Source organism: Anopheles funestus, chromosome 2RL, assembly GCF_943734845.2.
Source record: "Anopheles funestus chromosome 2RL, idAnoFuneDA-416_04, whole genome shotgun sequence".
Taxonomy (NCBI): Eukaryota; Metazoa; Arthropoda; class Insecta; order Diptera; family Culicidae; genus Anopheles; species Anopheles funestus.
In genome coordinates, this window is record NC_064598.1 from 82,327,443 (window position 1) to 82,346,609 (window position 19,167).

The 19,167-nt window shown below is 38.1% G+C and overlaps 1 protein-coding gene and 1 long non-coding RNA gene across 2 annotated transcripts; both read left to right on the forward strand.

Moving 5' to 3' along the window:
• The first annotated feature begins 7,085 nt into the window (after positions 1 to 7,085).
• On the forward strand, positions 7,086 to 9,321 carry LOC125775042 (uncharacterized). The gene is made up of 3 exons (XR_007421142.1): positions 7,086 to 7,795; positions 8,366 to 8,891; positions 9,082 to 9,321. It is a non-coding gene; the product is annotated as an uncharacterized LOC125775042 (long non-coding RNA).
• A 1,204-nt stretch (positions 9,322 to 10,525) lies between these two features.
• Positions 10,526 to 16,171, forward strand: LOC125775025 (uncharacterized). The gene is made up of 2 exons (XM_049445429.1): positions 10,526 to 15,983; positions 16,055 to 16,171. Exon 1 carries the CDS (start codon positions 10,752 to 10,754, stop codon positions 15,966 to 15,968), a length of 5,217 nt encoding a protein of 1,738 aa, XP_049301386.1. The 5' UTR covers positions 10,526 to 10,751; the 3' UTR covers positions 15,969 to 15,983; positions 16,055 to 16,171.
• Positions 16,172 to 19,167: the final 2,996 nt, after the last annotated feature.

A 19,167-nucleotide genomic window follows, 5' to 3' on the forward strand; every position in this document is an offset into this window, starting at 1 on the left:
ACGTTATTCTAGCGAAGGTTCTTTTTCGGGTTTTTGTGGTAATGAAATTAAGGAGAATGATACAAAAATCGAAAAAAAAACAAGAAAGAATGTATCATCCTGCTATGGCAGGGTGAACATCACAGACATTTGGTCGAATTTTGTCGAATTTTTGTGGCTGAAAGAAAAGTTGTACTTTCACTCATTTTGAGGCCATGTAGCCAGACTTAATGAGTTACAAGCTAATTATGTTTAATTTTTTTAACGTTAAATTAATTATAATACTATTAACTCATGTATACTAGTTTTGAATTGTTTGTTTTCTTTTAATATGTATGTATATTATTTTAATTTTAATTTTTTCAGCTTTTATTTTACTTGCGAAAAGATCAACATATCTTCTTTTGTAGGATATAGTACTAATCGCTTTTATTTACACTTTTATCTCAATTGATTTTACATTTCATTCCAACGCCATACTCATTTATCAGGTTTTTAGAATTTTAAAAAGTTTTTATTATGTTTTATTTTTTTTTATTTAAAGCATTTTTTGAGTGAAAAGAAACTTATTTCAACCATTTCGCATTAAAATAAATCGATTTATAAAATTTTGCTAAATTACTCAAAAAAAGCTAAGGCTATAGCCTTACGAAATTTTCAAGTTTTTAGAACTTTTTTAATTTTTTTATTATTTTTTATTCATTTTTTATTTAAAGCATTATTCGAGCTATCCTGGCCGCCATTTTAGAAAACTGTCATGGCGTCAAGCGAATAGCGATTTTTCACAAAAAAATACACGTATAGGGACTTTTTGCTTTTTTTTGGGATACATCAACGTTACATCAACGCCATCATTCGAGCATGAATCAAAATACGCCTTTAAATTGAGTAGTTCAACTCATTGTTCCCTTCTGGGCTTATCATGTGGGCTAGAACCTGGATGGAAAATTAATTCCACTCTCTTGATCCATTGGATAACTACTCGACAGTCTTAAAAGTAAAGATAGAAAAGTCTTTCAAAACCATCCTCTGACAAGCTTTGATTTGGGCAAAGTAAGTACAGATTGAAGAGTTTCAATTACTGAAGTTTGTTTATTAATTGTACATTAAGCGATGTAAATATTTTTGCAGCTCCAATCACATATCATCATAACTAAATATTAAAATGTTTCTTTAAGGTTAACAACGCCAGCAAACAACACATTTGAGTTACTTATCATCACATCTATCCTGCGAGGTGTTAAGACCCATCCATCCATGATCTATTGATGAAGCCATCTGGTGTGATTTATTGCCTCCTATCTATGGTGAGATTGTACACTTATGCTTCTCTTTCAGTTCGCCCATATCTCATAATATTAACCTTTAAACGTCACCTTTGCGGTGCAGCTTTTTTTTCTTCCAGTACACCGTTCCAGATGCAAACTCCTGCACCAAATGCAAAAGGATATCATTTTCTCCCGGTTCATATTTCCACCGAGCCCAACCGGATCCTTGTTCCTCGGGGAAACACTAATAACCCGGAAGGCACAACATAATCGTACGTAATTTCTGCACACGTCATCCATCAGCATTCACCGGCTGGTTGGAACAATGAGCTGCTTTGCTAGATGCCTCGTAAAAGATGGCCCAAGATCTGTATCCCGTGATAGGGAATACACACTCCCCTGGCTCGCTTACCTACGATGCACGGGCACCACAGTATGGACGCTCATTTAGCTTTTTCCATTTGCAAAAAAAAGTGCATCCAACGATGGCGAATGTGCCGGAAGCGTTAGTACGCACACTGGGTGAGGTTTTATCGTGCGACCTACAAACCAGAGCCAAAATCAGTACAAATGTGTATTAGAAGATGAGAGTGTTTATGAAGCTGGAGCATTATTTATTGCTCTCGGTAGAAGCGAGCGGCATCGGAAGACAAAACCCTCGTGAAAACTTCATCCACTCCATTTTCACCGAGTGCCGGGGGCGACGGGGGAAATTGTGAAGGCGTACAGTATTTTCGGTACACACACCGAACGTTGTCTGTTGCTGGGCAAACAATGCAAAACAAGAGATTGGTAGAAGATGGTTGTTTCGGCTTTGTATGAATGAAGTCACTTTCCACCATATCCTTTCCGGTACGTTCCGGTATATTATTTTTTTTGGTTGTGCGTTTTTGTTGGACGCCTTAGCTACATTAATACAACGGATTGCATATTCGTCTCGAAATGAAAAATTATGATGACGAGATGTTATGCGGCGTTCCGTTTCGGTCGCCTTCCTGCGGGAATATTTGGAAGGATGTCGTTTCAATAACTTCAATCACTGTTCGAATGAAATATTGCAGGTTTTTCGAGTTTCAAGTCCATTTTTCGACATGAAAACGACATGGCAAACTAATGAGTTTCTGCGTTGCAAAATGTCTAGAAAGCGGGAAGACAAATTTCGCTGTATTTTGAAGGATTTTTGAATTTGATTAGTAAATTTCAAATCTTTTCTAGATTTCGAGCTGAAGTGGAATTACCTTGTAGCGGTAGATGTGGAATAGTGTTTGCGAATAATGTTTAGAGTTTGGCTTAATTAACTAAATTATTTAATGATACGTTCGTGTCGTTCTCGAGTGAGAATTTAAAGCTTCCAACGCTTGATTTATTCGAAAACATGTCTTCAAATTTGGTGGACATCATCATTGAAAAATGGAACATGGTTCAAATTTTGGAAGTTTTAATGTTGTTCACTATCATTATGAGTTATCTGAAAAACCGACTTTAGATATTTGTAAAAGAAGAATTTTATTTAATTACATATGTCAATTTTTATTGTCAAAAAATAGCGAAACCATTTTCTTTTGGAGATACTGTAATCCCGAAATCCCTTTATAATTAGGAGAAAAGTGATTGATAGAATTTAATTACATTTTTTCACACATAAATAAACTGCTTGTGTGGCCGTGGAGGTGGTCTTAATATAATGAGCGTAAGTTCATTTCCTCATGTAAAAACTACCCGATAGGATCATAAATGTCTTGCCATGGGAAGAAGAAATAGTCAATATGCACTTTCAAAGTAAGAAAAGGAAAAACTATTCCCTTTGTAGCAGCAACTTCATACAATTTTCTTACCTCCCATTTTTCCTTCTTCTGCCGCATCCGATCAAGTTCGAGTCATTCAAGTTGAGAAGTGGAATCCTGTTTCCTGCCATGGCAATGTTTGGCACATGCATTTACTGTCACCCCGGCTACTGCACTGCCTTTGAAGCAGTGTTACAGTGAAGCAGCTTCCACTATACCGAGGCTGTGTGTGTGTCTCCGTTTCTTTGAATAATCTGCTCCTTGTTTGGCATATTCTACTTCCCCTTTTTCGTAAACCGGATGCAGCGCACTTGCACGGCATGCCTGGCAGCACGGAAAACGCGCTGGAAAATAAATGGCCAACATAACTCAAATGATGCCAAGTGATAATCGTAAAAACAAACTTGTATTTCTCACACGTTTCGCATGCGTCCGCAACAAAAACCGACTCGCATTCGTAATTCCCGAGGTTCAGTTGCTGGCTGTGTTCCGTTCCTTTAACTGCACATGGCCGGTGAAAGAAAGTGAAGCGAAACGTTGCAGTTTCTCGTCTTTCGCATCCTTACAACTGGCTGGAGTTGGTTGGAAGTTGGAGTTCTCAGCAGTGCTGCTTTAAGGTTCACTAAATCATGGTTGCCGGAATCATGGGGTACGGGGGGATCGGTGGGTCGGTTGGTGAACCGATGCAGCCGGTGACATGGTTTTGGTTACGGTGAATAATTTTGTCATTTAGTTACTATCGTGTTGTGCTTTTGGCTTTTTCAACTGTGCTGATGCTGAGCGAGCGGAATCAGCGTGTCTGTTTTGGCAGAAGTGAGTCAATATTTACGAGAGATGCACGAGCACGAGAAGATGTTGCTTGGGTTCTTGGTGCATAACGGTGGAATTAAAAGGTTGAAAAATGTTTTAAAAAGTATACTTTACATACAACTTTAGATGGTGAAAGGCGTGAGCCATTTCCTCTTTCGTAATGTTGATTCGGAGCGGATACGATGTGTACGATCCTTACGATGCCTTACGATCGTAACGTTCTGTAGATTGTAGCGTTGCACCAGCAGATGGAACCACATCCACTGCTCCTTCGTCTGGTAGGAACTATCGAGGTATGCTTGCCTGATGAACAGGATGCCGAAGACCACTGATGTTGCCGATGTGCGTTACGTAAATATTCGATCGTAGCCTTTTTATACATATGCGTACATGGCTTCGCAGCGTGAAATTATTATTATTAAAGAATTAGAAGAAGCAACAAATAAAAAAATAATTGTTTAAATTTAATTTAATTAACACAAAAATATATAAATAAAATAACAAATAACCATTCTGTAATAGACATAACTGTGTCAAAATACGTAAATAACTACTTTTAAAATAAAAAATGTATAAAAAGTCTGTTTACATTTTCAAAATATAGAAAACATTATCTTCTCCGTGGCAAGGCTTGGTAGTAAAATATTTTGCTTTGACAAGGGTTTCATCATTTGAAAAAACAAATGAGCATCCTGGAAAGAGGTTATAGTTAGTGTTGGGTCAAGTAGCTCTTTTGCAAGAGCGGAGCGCACCGCTCACGCTCTCTAAAGTGTGTGGTGCGCTTGAGGTAGCTCCACACGGAGCGCTGCACAAAGGAGCGATTTCTGCGATGCGCTCCCAGGAGCGAAGTTTCGCACCACAAGGAGCGCTGCCCGCAGGAGGATAATAATAAGGAAACTTATTGCAACGAATTCGCATAAAAAATATATCACATTTAAAAATTTTGCTGAATTGCTAAAAAATGAGGAAAATTTTACATTTTCTCAAACAGGGTAAGGAACTTGGTTCCTCGAATAACTTCTGACACAGACATCTGAGGGCATGGTCGTCCAAGAAGAAAATGTAGCCTTTCGTGCCATCTATCGACCACAGGTTAAGGATTGGCGATCCGTTGGATACCGACCGAGTTATAGCTAAAAATTGGCGCAAAAATGAGCTTTATGAAATTTTCTAATTTTTCTAATTTTTTAATTTTTTTATAATTTTTTATTCTGTTTTTTATTTAAAGCATTATTTGAGTGAAAAGAAACTTATTGCAACCAATTGGCATTAAAAAAAATCAATTTTATTTTTTTTGCAAAATTTCTCAAAAAAAACGTAAGGGGTACCCCTTATGAAATTTTCGAGTGGAAAATTTTTTTGAAATTTTTTTCTGATTTTTTATTCTTTTTTTAGTTTAAAGCATTATTTGAGTGAAAAGAAACTTATTGCAACAAATTCGCATTAAAATATATCACATTTAAAAATTTTGCTGAATTGCAGAAAAATGAGGAAAATTTAACATTTTCTCAAACAGGGTAAGTAACTTGGTTCCTCGAATAACTTCTGGCACAGACATCTGAGGGCATGGTCGTCCAAGAAGATAATGTAGCCATTGGTGCCATCTATCGACCACAGGTTAAAGATTGGCGATCCGTTGGATACAGACCGAGTTATAGCTAAAACTTGGCGCAAAAATGAGGAAAATTTTACATTTTCTCAAACAGGGTAAGGAACTTGGTTCCTCGAATAACTTCTGGCACAGACATCTGAGGGCATGGTCGTCCAAGAAGATAATGTAGCCATTGGTGCCATCTATCGACCACAAGTTAAGGATTGGCGATCCGTTGGATACCGACCGAGTTATAGCTAAAAATTGGCGCAAAAATGAGCTTTATAAAATTTTCTAATTTTTCTAATTTTTTAATTTTTTTATAATTTTTTATTCTGTTTTTTATTTAAAGCATTATTTGAGTGAAAAGAAACTTATTGCAACCAATTGGCATTAAAAAAAATCAATTTTATTTTTTTTGCAAAATTTCTCAAAAAAAACGTAAGGGGTACCTCTTATGAAATTTTCGAGTGGAAAAGTTTTTTGAATTTTTTTTCTGATTTTTTATTCTTTTTTTAGTTTAAAGCATTATTTGAGTGAAAAGAAACTTATTGCAACAAATTCGCATTAAAATATATCACATTTAAAAATTTTGCTGAATTGCAGAAAAATGAGGAAAATTTAACATTTTCTCAAACAGGGTAAGGAACTTGGTTCCTCGAATAACTTCTGGCACAGACATCTGAGGGCATGGTCGTCCAAGAAGATAATGTAGCCATCAGTGCCATCTATTGACCACAAGTTAAAGATTGGCGATCCGTTGGATACCGACCGAGTTATAGCTAAAACTTGGCGCAAAAATGAGGAAAATTTTACATTTTCTCAAACAGGGTAAGGAACTTGGTTCCTCGAATAACTTCTGGCACAGACATCTGAGGGCATAGTCGTCCAAGAAGATAATGTAGCCATTGGTGCCATCTATTGACCACAAGTTAAAGATTGGCGATCCGTTGGATACCGACCGAGTTATAGCTAAAACTTGGCGCAAAAATGAGGAAAATTTTACATTTTCTCAAACAGGGTAAGGAACTTGGTTCCTCGAATAACTTCTGGCACAGACATCTGAGGGCATAGTCGTCCAAGAAGATAATGTAGCCATTGGTGCCATCTATCGACCACAGGTTAAGGATTGGCGATCCGTTGGATACCGACCGAGTTATAGCTAAAACTTGGCGCAAAAATGAGCTTTATAAAATTTTCTAATTTTTCTAATTTTTTAATTTTTTTATAATTTTTTATTCTGTTTTTTATTTAAAGCATTATTTGAGTGAAAAGAAACTTATTGCAACCAATTGGCATTAACAAAAATCAATTTTATTTTTTCTTGCAAAATTTCTCAAAAAAAACGTAAGGGGTACCCCTTATGAAATTTTCGAGTGAAAAATTTTTTTGAATTTTTTTTCTGATTTTTTATCCTTTTTTTAGTTTAATGCATTATTTGAGTGAAAAGAAACTTATTGCAACAAATTCGCATTAAAATATATCACATTTAAAAATTTTGCTGAATTGCAGAAAAATGAGGAAAATTTAACATTTTCTCAAACAGGGTAAGGAACTTGGTTCCTCGAATAACTTCTGGCACAGACATCTGAGGGCATGGTCGTCCAAGAAGATAATGTAGCCATTGGTGCCATCTATCGACCACAAGTTAAAGATTGGCAATCCGTTGGATACCGACCGAGTTATAGCTAAAACTTGGCGCAAAAATGAGGAAAATTTAACATTTTCTCAAACAGGGTAAGGAACTTGGTTCCTCGAATAACTTCTGGCACAGACATCTGAGGGCATGGTCGTCCAAGAAGATAATGTAGCCATTGGTGCCATCTATCGACCACAGGTTAAAGATTGGCGATCCGTTGGATACCGACCGAGTTATAGCTAAAAATTGGCGCAAAAATGAGCTTTATGAAATTTTCTAATTTTTCTAATTTTTTAATTTTTTTATAATTTTTTATTCTGTTTTTTATTTAAAGCATTATTTGAGTGAAAAGAAACTTATTGCAACCAATTGGCATTAAAAAAAAATCAATTTTATTTTTTTTGCAAAATTTCTCAAAAAAAACGTAAGGGGTACCCCTTATGAAATTTTCGAGTGGAAAATTTTTTTGAATTTTTTTTCTGATTTTTTATTCTTTTTTTAGTTTAATGCATTATTTGAGTGAAAAGAAACTTATTGCAACAAATTCGCATTAAAATATATCACATTTAAAAATTTTGCTGAATTGCAGAAAAATGAGAAAAATTTAACATTTTCTCAAACAGGGTAAGGAACTTGGTTCCTCGAATAACTTCTGGCACAGACATCTGAGGGCATGGTCGTCCAAGAAGATAATGTAGCCATTGGTGCCATCTATCGACCACAAGTTAAAGATTGGCGATCCGTTGGATACCGACCGAGTTATAGCTAAAACTTGGCGCAAAAATGAGGAAAATTTAACATTTTCTCAAACAGGGTAAGGAACTTGGTTCCTCGAATAACTTCTGGCACAGACATCTGAGGGCATGGTCGTCCAAGAAGATAATGTAGCCATCAGTGCCATCTATCGACCACAAGTTAAAGATTGGCGATCCGTTGGATACCGACCGAGTTATAGCTAAAACTTGGCGCAAAAATGAGGAAAATTTAACATTTTCTCAAACAGGGTAAGGAACTTGGTTCCTCGAATAACTTCTGGCACAGACATCTGAGGGCATGGTCGTCCAAGAAGATAATGTAGCCATTGGTGCCATCTATTGATCACAAGTTAAAGATTGGCGATCCGTTGGATACCGACCGAGTTATAGCTAAAACTTGGCGCAAAAATGAGGAAAATTTTACATTTTCTCAAACAGGGTAAGGAACTTGGTTCCTCGAATAACTTCTGGCACAGACATCTGAGGGCATAGTCGTCCAAGAAGATAATGTAGCCATTGGTGCCATCTATCGACCACAGGTTAAGGATTGGCGATCCGTTGGATACCGACCGAGTTATAGCTAAAACTTGGCGCAAAAATGAGCTTTATAAAATTTTCTAATTTTTCTAATTTTTTAATTTTTTTATAATTTTTTATTCTGTTTTTTATTTAAAGCATTATTTGAGTGAAAAGAAACTTATTGCAACCAATTGGCATTAACAAAAATCAATTTTATTTTTTCTTGCAAAATTTCTCAAAAAAAACGTAAGGGGTATCCCTTATGAAATTTTCGAGTGGAAAATTTTTTTGAATTTTTTTTCTGATTTTTTATCCTTTTTTTAGTTTAATGCATTATTTGAGTGAAAAGAAACTTATTGCAACAAATTCGCATTAAAATATATCACATTTAAAAATTTTGCTGAATTGCAGAAAAATGAGGAAAATTTAACATTTTCTCAAACAGGGTAAGGAACTTGGTTCCTCGAATAACTTCTGGCACAGACATCTGAGGGCATGGTCGTCCAAGAAGATAATGTAGCCATCAGTGCCATCTATCGACCACAAGTTAAAGATTGGCAATCCGTTGGATACCGACCGAGTTATAGCTAAAACTTGGCGCAAAAATGAGGAAAATTTTACATTTTCTCAAACAGGGTAAGGAACTTGGTTCCTCGAATAACTTCTGGCACAGACATCTGAGGGCATGGTCGTCCAAGAAGATAATGTAGCCATTGGTGCCATCTATCGACCACAGGTTAAAGATTGGCGATCCGTTGGATACCGACCGAGTTATAGCTAAAAATTGGCGCAAAAATGAGCTTTATGAAATTTTCTAATTGTTCTAATTTTTTAATTTTTTTATAATTTTTTATTCTGTTTTTTATTTAAAGCATTATTTGAGTGAAAAGAAACTTATTGCAACCAATTGGCATTAAAAAAAATCAATTTTATTTTTTTTGCAAAATTTCTCAAAAAAAACGTAAGGGGTACCCCTTATGAAATTTTCGAGTGGAAAATTTTTTTGAATTTTTTTTCTGATTTTTTATCCTTTTTTTAGTTTAATGCATTATTTGAGTGAAAAGAAACTTATTGCAACAAATTCGCATTAAAATATATCACATTTAAAAATTTTGCTGAATTGCAGAAAAATGAGAAAAATTTAACATTTTCTCAAACAGGGTAAGGAACTTGGTTCCTCGAATAACTTCTGGCACAGACATCTGAGGGCATGGTCGTCCAAGAAGATAATGTAGCCATTGGTGCCATCTATCGACCACAAGTTAAAGATTGGCGATCCGTTGGATACCGACCGAGTTATAGCTAAAAATTGGCGCAAAAATGAGCTTTATGAAATTTTCTAATTTTTCTAATTTTTTAATTTTTTTATAATTTTTTATTCTGTTTTTTATTTAAAGCATTATTTGAGTGAAAAGAAACTTATTGCAACCAATTGGCATTAAAAAAAATCAATTTTATTTTTTTTGCAAAATTTCTCAAAAAAAACGTAAGGGGTACCCCTTATGAAATTTTCGAGTGGAAAATTTTTTTGAATTTTTTTTCTGATTTTTTATTCTTTTTTTAGTTTAATGCATTATTTGAGTGAAAAGAAACTTATTGCAACAAATTCGCATTAAAATATATCACATTTAAAAATTTTGCTGAATTGCAGAAAAATGAGAAAAATTTAACATTTTCTCAAACAGGGTAAGGAACTTGGTTCCTCGAATAACTTCTGGCACAGACATCTGAGGGCATGGTCGTCCAAGAAGATAATGTAGCCATTGGTGCCATCTATCGACCACAAGTTAAAGATTGGCGATCCGTTGGATACCGACCGAGTTATAGCTAAAAATTGGCGCAAAAATGAGGAAAATTTAACATTTTCTCAAACAGGGTAAGGAACTTGGTTCCTCGAATAACTTCTGGTACAGACATCTGAGGGCATGGTCGTCCAAGAATAAAATGTAGCCATTGGTGCCATCTATCGACCACAGGTTAAAGATTGGCGATCCGTTGGATACCGACCGAGTTATAGCTAAAACTTGACGCAAAAATGAGCTCTATGAAATTTCCTAATTTTTCTATTTTTTCAATTTTTTTATAATTTTTTATTCTGTTTTTTATTTAAAGCATTATTTGAGTGAAAAGAAACTTATTGCAACCAATTGGCATTAAAAAAAATCAATTTTATTTGTTCAGTTTGGTAATATATTTTTTTTGATGTCTTGAAAGCGAGCCACATGACGTGCCACTGTGCGGTGGCAGCGTCAGCGAAGGAAGAGGAACAAGGAGTCAGTCACAACGTAGGAGCCACAGAGGGCAGTAATAAAACGTTCTTAAGAAACCAACATATGGTGCCGTGACCAGGATAAGTGTTCATATTCAGTTTGGTTAACGTTTACAAGTCTTAGTGGCAAGTCCTAAATGGAAAATCAGCCTCAGCACCACTCGGAGGAGTCGGATGAGGAAGTTTTCGAGGGTTTCTCGCAAGAGGATTTCCGAGAGAAGAAGAAATCAAGCAACGAAGACAAAATGGAGTCGTTGAAGGCAAAAATCGCTGAACGTGAAGAAATCCTGCGATGCTTGCAACGGCAAGAGGATTTTTTGCATAATTTCACGCCAGGTGATCAAAAATTTGTGCAAGCTAGGTTGCGACGCGTCCGATCATGTTTGGAGCAGTTCCAGAACGTAACAAGATCAATGCGTTTGATCGAAGGATCGGTAGCGGCGAACGAAGCATTATTGGATGAAACAGATGAACGATGCATGGTGTTGATTGGGGAATTTGAAGAAAAGCTTCAGAGTTTTACGAGCAAAAACGTCATGCCGGTCAGTGTTAAGGAAGAAAAAAGAGTTCGTCTACCGCGGCTTGCGCTTCCGGAATTTTCCGGGAACTATGAAGATTGGTTGCCCTTTCACAGTTTGTTCGTGTCAGCAGTTCATGAAAATACCGGAATAACTGATACTGAGAAAATGATGTATTTAAAAGGGGCTTTGAAAGGTGATGCATCGAGCGTTGTGGATGCTTTTCCTACTTGTGGTTCGGCGTATGAAGCTGCTTGGAATGCTTTGAATAAAAGATACGCGAACGAGTATCTTTTGAAGAAAAGATACACAAAGGAACTGTTGCGTATGCCAAAAATAAAAATGCGAAAGGCAAAGGAAATCCACCATCTTATCGAGGGTTTTGAGCGTAATACAAAGCTGCTTGATCAGCTCGGCGAAAGTTCTTCGAACTGGGGAATGCTATTGGTGGAATTAGTGCTGTCCAAATTAGACGAAGAAACACAGCAAAAGTGGGAACAGCATTTGGAAGACAAAAGCGTGTGCTCAGTGGAATCGCTGTTCGAATTTCTTCGAATGGAGTGTCGTGTTTTGGACGCTACCGCGGTTGATCATCGAGCGTCGACCAGTTCTCAGAAAAACGATCGTCGTGTGGCGAACCTAGCAACAGAACAACAACAGAATACATGCGCGCATTGTGGAAAGCTTCATGCCATCGCTTTGTGTAAGGCATTTTTGGAATTGACAGTGGATGGACGGTACGATGTGGCTATCAAGAAAAAGTTGTGCCTTAACTGTCTGGCTCCAGGCCATTGGGCTGCGAAGTGTTTTTCTCGGGCGAGGTGCACGAAGTGTGATAAGCGTCATCACGAAACGTTGCATAAAGAAGGCACGAAAGAAGAACCTACGGTGGGCGCAGTGACCATGTTAACATCGTTTCCTAAGTCCAAATCTGCAATTTCAAATCAAGTGATGTTATCTACAGCTATGGTGCAAGTAAAGTGCAGAAATGGAAACTGGATAGCCGTTAGAGTGCTGTTGGATAATGGGTCCCAGGTCAATATAATGACCAATGATCTTCATAAGCGTTTGAAGCTTCCTAAGTGTAGTGAGTCAATCGTTGTCTCTGGAATCGGAAATTTGACGAAAAATGCACCAATAACGAGAACATTCGTCGCGTCAAACGACAGAGCATTTTACGAAGATGTAAACTTTTTAGTGATGTCAGCGATAACAGACAATCAGCCTTCGAAGAGCGTGCATATTGGTATTGATAAGCTTCCCAAGAATATCGTTTTAGCTGATCCCAAGTTTGACGAGAAGGGTCCTATTGACATGCTGCTAGGGGCAGAATATTTCGCAGATTTTCTGCATCCGAAATGTGAAATTATTCCGGCTAGCCACCATCACCCGGCGTTCTTGAAGACTGTTTTCGGATGGGTAGCAGTAGGAAAAACGATTTCTGCTGAAGACTTCAGGGTGAGCTGTAACATCGCTACGATCGAAGGATCTTCCGAGAATTTGGCACAATCCATCGAGCGCTTTTGGACAATAGAAGAACTACAGCAATCTCCACAAGTTTCGCAAAAGGATATGGACTGTGAAGCAAGTTTTGGTCAGCATCATCGGGACGTCAATGGGAGGTATGTTGTAAGGTTACCGTTTCAGGTTGGTTTGCAGGAAGGCTTGGGGAAATCCAAAGAAAATGCGACCAAGCGGTTCCTCCAGTTAGAGCGGCGCTTTAACAGAGATCCAACCCTGAAGAAAGAATATTCCGCGGTAATTGCAGACTACATTGGCAAAGAATACATGAAGAAAGTCATGATAGATGAAACAACCGATGACCCGCAAAACCATTACTACCTTCCGCACCATCCTGTTATCAAAGCTTCAAGTACAACCACCAAGATAAGGCCAGTATTTGATGGATCCGCTAAAACTGACACAGAAAAATCATTAAATGATCTGCTTTTAGTTGGACCAGTCATACAAGAATCTTTATTCACTTTGTTACTCAAGTTCCGCATGCGAAAGATTGCTTTGGTTGCTGATATTAGGCAAATGTATCTGCAAGTAAAGGTACACCGCGACCACACACGATATCAACGAATTTTGTGGCGCGACTCGCCGGACAAGCCGATCGATGTTTTCGAGTTACAAAGGGTAACATTTGGACTGGCATCGTCGTCCTTCTTGGCAACTCGCGTGCTGCAGCAGTTGGCGTTAGATGAAGGCGATAGTTTCCCAATGGCAAAATCAGCATTACTGGAGGATTTTTACGTTGATGATTACATCGGAGGCGCCAACAGTGAGGAGGAGGCCATCCAGCTACAAGCTCAGCTAACATGTTTATTGGAAAAGGGCGGTTTCCATTTGACGAAATGGAACAGCAACATAACAAACGTATTGGATAATGTGCCGGCGGAAGATATGGCATCTTCCAAGGTAAAAAACTTTGAGGCAGTTGAAGAGCCGACCAAGGCTTTGGGAGTTTCGTGGAATACTGAAACTGATAAGTTATTTATCAGCACTAGCCTCCAGAATAGCATCGATACATGGACTCGCCGGAAGGTGTACTCATTGGTGGCAAAGATATTTGATCCGTTGGGTTTGGTAGCGCCTGTCACAGCCTGGGCCAAGATTCAAATGCAAGCCTTATGGTTGTCAACACAAAGTTGGGATGAACCCATACCTAGCCACATGGAAAGGCGTTGGAATGACTTTTATGCGCAAATTCCTTATCTTGCTAGCATACAGTTTCAGCGTTATGCTATCGTCGATGATCCTGCAACTTTGCAACTGCACTGTTTCTCAGATGCTTCCGAGGCAGCATACGGAGCATGCATTTATGTACGCGCAGTCGATTCCAACGGAAACGTAAAGGTCACTCTGCTAGCAGGAAAATCCAGACCAGCCCCACTAAAACGTATAAGCTTGGCAAGATTAGAGCTCTGCGGTGCGTTGTTGTCAGCTAAATTGCAGAAAACTGTTCGCCAAGTATTTGGATTTTTAAATACGAATGTGTATATGTGGACAGATTCTACTATCGTGTTGCATTGGATACGGTCGCCTTCGTACACGTGGACTACGTTCGTCGCAAACAGGGTTTCCCAAGTGCAAGAGCTTGCTAAAGAGTGTAAGTGGCTTCATGTTAGGGGAACAGAGAACCCGGCTGACGTCGTTTCCAGAGGGGCGCTTCCGCACGATCTGCTGTTGAAGGAATCCTGGTTCCATGGACCGTCTTGGATGGGGTTATCTGAATCGCAATGGCGTACGAGTTATCCATCGGATATGCCGGAAGATGAAGTAATCGAGAAAAGAATCTGCACGACAGCAGTGCTTAAAACTGATGAACCTGAAGATTGGTGTGCCAGATTTTCCAACTTCGAAAAATTGTTGCGGGTAACAGCTCGTTGTTTGAGAGTTGTTGGCAAATATCGGCATAAAGAAGTAAAGCAAAACAGTGATAAGTATTTATCCATCGAAGAGCTCAGGAATGCTAAAATGGTTCTCGTGAAGCGTTTGCAACAGCAACATTTTGCTTCAGAGATAAGGGAGCTTGCGAACGGGAAATCAGTGCCCGCGAAATCAAATATACGAACATTGGGAGCATTCCTGGATGAAAGTGGTTTTCTGCGAGTTGGTGGCCGCCTTCGCGGAAAGGAAATGGAACTCGGCATCAAACATCCTTTAGTGCTTCCAAAAAGGGCGCAGTTCTCGAGATTAGCAGCGGAATACTATCATCGCATATCGCTGCATGGGGGACCTACAATGACACTCAGCATGATGCGGAGGGAATTCTGGCCGTTGCAAGGGCGATCTTTGGTGAACAAGGTCTGCAGAAGTTGCCTTCCATGTTTTCGGCTGAGTCCGGCTCTTATACAGCAACCGCAAGGCCTACTGCCAGCAGAACGAGCCTCACCTGGCAGACCGTTTGCAGTTGTAGGAGTGGACTTCGCTGGTCCCGTCTACTTAAAGCCAGTCCATCGTAAGGCAGCATCGGAGAAAGCATATATTTGTGTTTTTGTATGTTTTTCAGTTAAAGCGGTTCACGTCGAGCTTGTGGAGTCGCTTTCTACCCAGGCTTTTATGGCTGCTTTTCATCGGTTTGTCGCTAGAAGAGGTCTACCGAGCCAGGTTTATTCCGATAACGGGCTCAACTTCCAAGGAGCGCGGAACCAGCTCAAGGAGCTTTACGATCTGTTGCGGAGTGATTCAGCTAAAGAGGCAGTTTTGAAGTATGCAACGGATGCCGGAATCAAGTGGCATTTCATCCCGCCGCATGCTCCCAACTTTGGTGGCCTATGGGAGGCAGCGGTAAAGGTGGTGAAGCGAACCATGACGAAGGTGATAGGAGAGCGACGATTGTCGTTTAGCGACTTGGCAACTATTTTGTCTCAGGTTGAGGCACAACTGAATAGCAGACCCCTGACGCCACTATCCGAGGATCCGGCGGAGCTAAATGTGTTAACTCCTGCGCACTTTCTCATCGGTGCGCCGTTAAACACTGTTCCCGAAATTGATGTCACTGCGGTTCCGGTCAACCGATTGCGGCACTACGAGCAATTGCAGCTTATAATTCAAACCCACTGGAAGCGGTGGCGTGGGGAATACTTATGTGAATTGCACAATGAAAACCAGCGTAGACGTGTTGCCGTTCCTTTAAGTGTGGGGCAAATGGTGATTTTAAAGGAAGGTGGAAAAATGCCTTTGCAATGGCCTCTAGGACGCATTTCTAAACTTTTTCCCGGATTAGATGGGGTAGTAAGGGTCGTAAATATTCGCACCAAGTTAGGAGAGTATAAGAGACCGGTCTCGCGCATATGTTTGTTACCATTCGAAAATGAAAGGATGTAAATAGAAGTTTATTTGGTAAATTTCTGCGAAATTTAGGTGGCCGCCATGTTCAGTTTGGTAATATATTTTTTTTGATGTCTTGAAAGCGAGCCACATGACGTGCCACTGTGCGGTGGCAGCGTCAGCGAAGGAAGAGGAACAAGGAGTCAGTCACAACGTAGGAGCCACAGAGGGCAGTAATAAACGTTCTTAAGAAACCAACATTATTTTTTTTTGCAAAATTTCTCAAAAAAAAAACGTAAGGGGTACCCCTTATGAAATTTTCGAGTGGAAAATTTTTTTGAAATTTTTTTCTGATTTTTTATTCTTTTTTTAGTTTAAAGCATTATGTGAGTGAAAAGAAACTTATTGCAACAAATTCGCATTAAAATATATCGCATTTAAAAATTTTGCTGAATTGCAGAAAAATGAGGAAAATTTAACATTTTCTCAAACAGGGTAAGGAACTTGGTTCCTCGAATAACTTCTGGTACAGACATCTGAGGGCATGGTCGTCCAAGAATAAAATGTAGCCATTGGTGCCATCTATCGACCACAGGTTAAAGATTGGCGATCCGTTGGATACCGACCGAGTTATAGCTAAAACTTGACGCAAAAATGAGTTCTATGAAATTTCCTAATTTTTCTATTTTTTCAATTTTTTTATAATTTTTTATTCTGTTTTTTATTTAAAGCATTATTTGAGTGAAAAGAAACTTATTGCAACCAATTGGCATTAAAAAAAATCAATTTTATTTTTTTTTGCAAAATTTCTCAAAAAAAAAACGTAAGGGGTACCCCTTATGAAATTTTCGAGTGGAAAATTTTTTTGAATTTTTTTTCTGATTTTTTATCCTTTTTTTAGTTTAATGCATTATTTGAGTGAAAAGAAACTTATTGCAACAAATTCGCATTAAAATATATCACATTTAAAAATTTTGCTGAATTGCAGAAAAATGAGAAAAATTTAACATTTTCTCAAACAGGGTAAGGAACTTGGTTCCTCGAATAACTTCTGGCACAGACATCTGAGGGCATGGTCGTCCAAGAAGATAATGTAGCCATTGGTGCCATCTATCGACCACAAGTTAAAGATTGGCGATCCGTTGGATACCGACCGAGTTATAGCTAAAAATTGGCGCAAAAATGAGGAAAATTTAACATTTTCTCAAACAGGGTAAGGAACTTGGTTCCTCGAATAACTTCTGGTACAGACATCTGAGGGCATGGTCGTCCAAGAATAAAATGTAGCCATTGGTGCCATCTATCGACCACAGGTTAAAGATTGGCGATCCGTTGGATACCGACCGAGTTATAGCTAAAACTTGACGCAAAAATGAGTTCTATGAAATTTCCTAATTTTTCTATTTTTTCAATTTTTTTATAATTTTTTATTCTGTTTTTTATTTAAAGCATTATTTGAGTGAAAAGAAACTTATTGCAACCAATTGGCATTAAAAAAAATCAATTTTATTTTTTTTTGCAAAATTTCTCAAAAAAAAAAACGTAAGGGGTACCCCTTATGAAATTTTCGAGTGGAAAATTTTTTTGAATTTTTTTTCTGATTTTTTATCCTTTTTTTAGTTTAATGCATTATTTGAGTGAAAAGAAACTTATTGCAACAAATTCGCATTAAAATATATCACATTTAAAAATTTTGCTGAATTGCAGAAAAATGAGAAAAATTTAACATTTTCTCAAACAGGGTAAGGAACTTGGTTCCTCGAATAACTTCTGGCACAGACATCTGAGGGCATGGTCGTCCAAGAAGATAATGTAGCCATTGGTGCCATCTATCGACCACAAGTTAAAGATTGGCGATCCGTTGGATACCGACCGAGTTATAGCTAAAAATTGGCGCAAAAATGAGCTTTATGAAATTTTCTAATTTTTCTAATTTTTTAATTTTTTTATAATTTTTTATTCTGTTTTTTATTTAAAGCATTATTTGAGTGAAAAGAAACTTATTGCAACCAATTGGCATTAAAAAAAATCAATTTTATTTTTTTTGCAAAATTTCTCAAAAAAAACGTAAGGGGTACCCCTTATGAAATTTTCGAGTGGAAAATTTTTTTGAATTTTTTTTCTGATTTTTTATCCTTTTTTAGTTTAATGCATTATTTGAGTGAAAAGAAACTTATTGCAACAAATTCGCATTAAAATATATCACATTTAAAAATTTTGCTGAATTGCAGAAAAATGAGAAAAATTTAACATTTTCTCAAACAGGGTAAGGAACTTGGTTCCTCGAATAACTTCTGGCACAGACATCTGAGGGCATGGTCGTCCAAGAAGATAATGTAGCCATTGGTGCCATCTATCGACCACAAGTTAAAGATTGGCGATCCGTTGGATACCGACTGAGTTATAGCTAAAACTTGGCGCAAAAATGAGGAAAATTTTACATTTTCTCAAACAGGGTAAGGAACTTGGTTCCTCGAATAACTTCTGGCACAGACATCTGAGGGCATGGTCGTCCAAGAAGATAATGTAGCCATTGGTGCCATCTATCGACCACAGGTTAAAGATTGGCGATCCGTTGGATACCGACCGAGTTATAGCTAAAAATTGGCGCAAAAATGAGGAAAATTTTACATTTTCTCAAACAGGGTAAGTAACTTGGTTCCTCGAATAACTTCTGGCACAGACATCTGAGTTCATGGTCGTCCAAGAAGATAATGTAGCCATTGGTGCCATCTATCGACCACAAGTTAAAGATTGGCGATCCGTTGGATACCGACCGAGTTATAGCTAAAACTTGCCGTAAAAATGAGGAAAATTTTACATTTTCTCAAACAGGGTAAGGAACTTGGTTCCTCGAATAACTTCTGGCACAGACATCTGAGGGCATGGTCGTCCAAGAAGATAATGTAGCCATTGGTGCCATCTATCGACCACAGGTTAAGGATTGGCGATCCGTTGGATACCGACCGAGTTATAGCTAAAAATTGGCGCAAAAATGAGGAAAATTTAACATTTTCTCAAACAGGGTAAGGAACTTGGTTCCTCGAATAACTTCTGGTACAGACATCTGAGGGCATGGTCGTCCAAGAAGATAATGTAGCCATTGGTGCCATCTATCGACCACAGGTTAAAGATTGGCGATCCGTTGGATACCGACCGAGTTATAGCTAAAACTTGACGCAAAAATGAGCTCTATGAAATTTCCTAATTTTTCTATTTTTTCAATTTTTTTATAATTTTTTATTCTGTTTTTTAT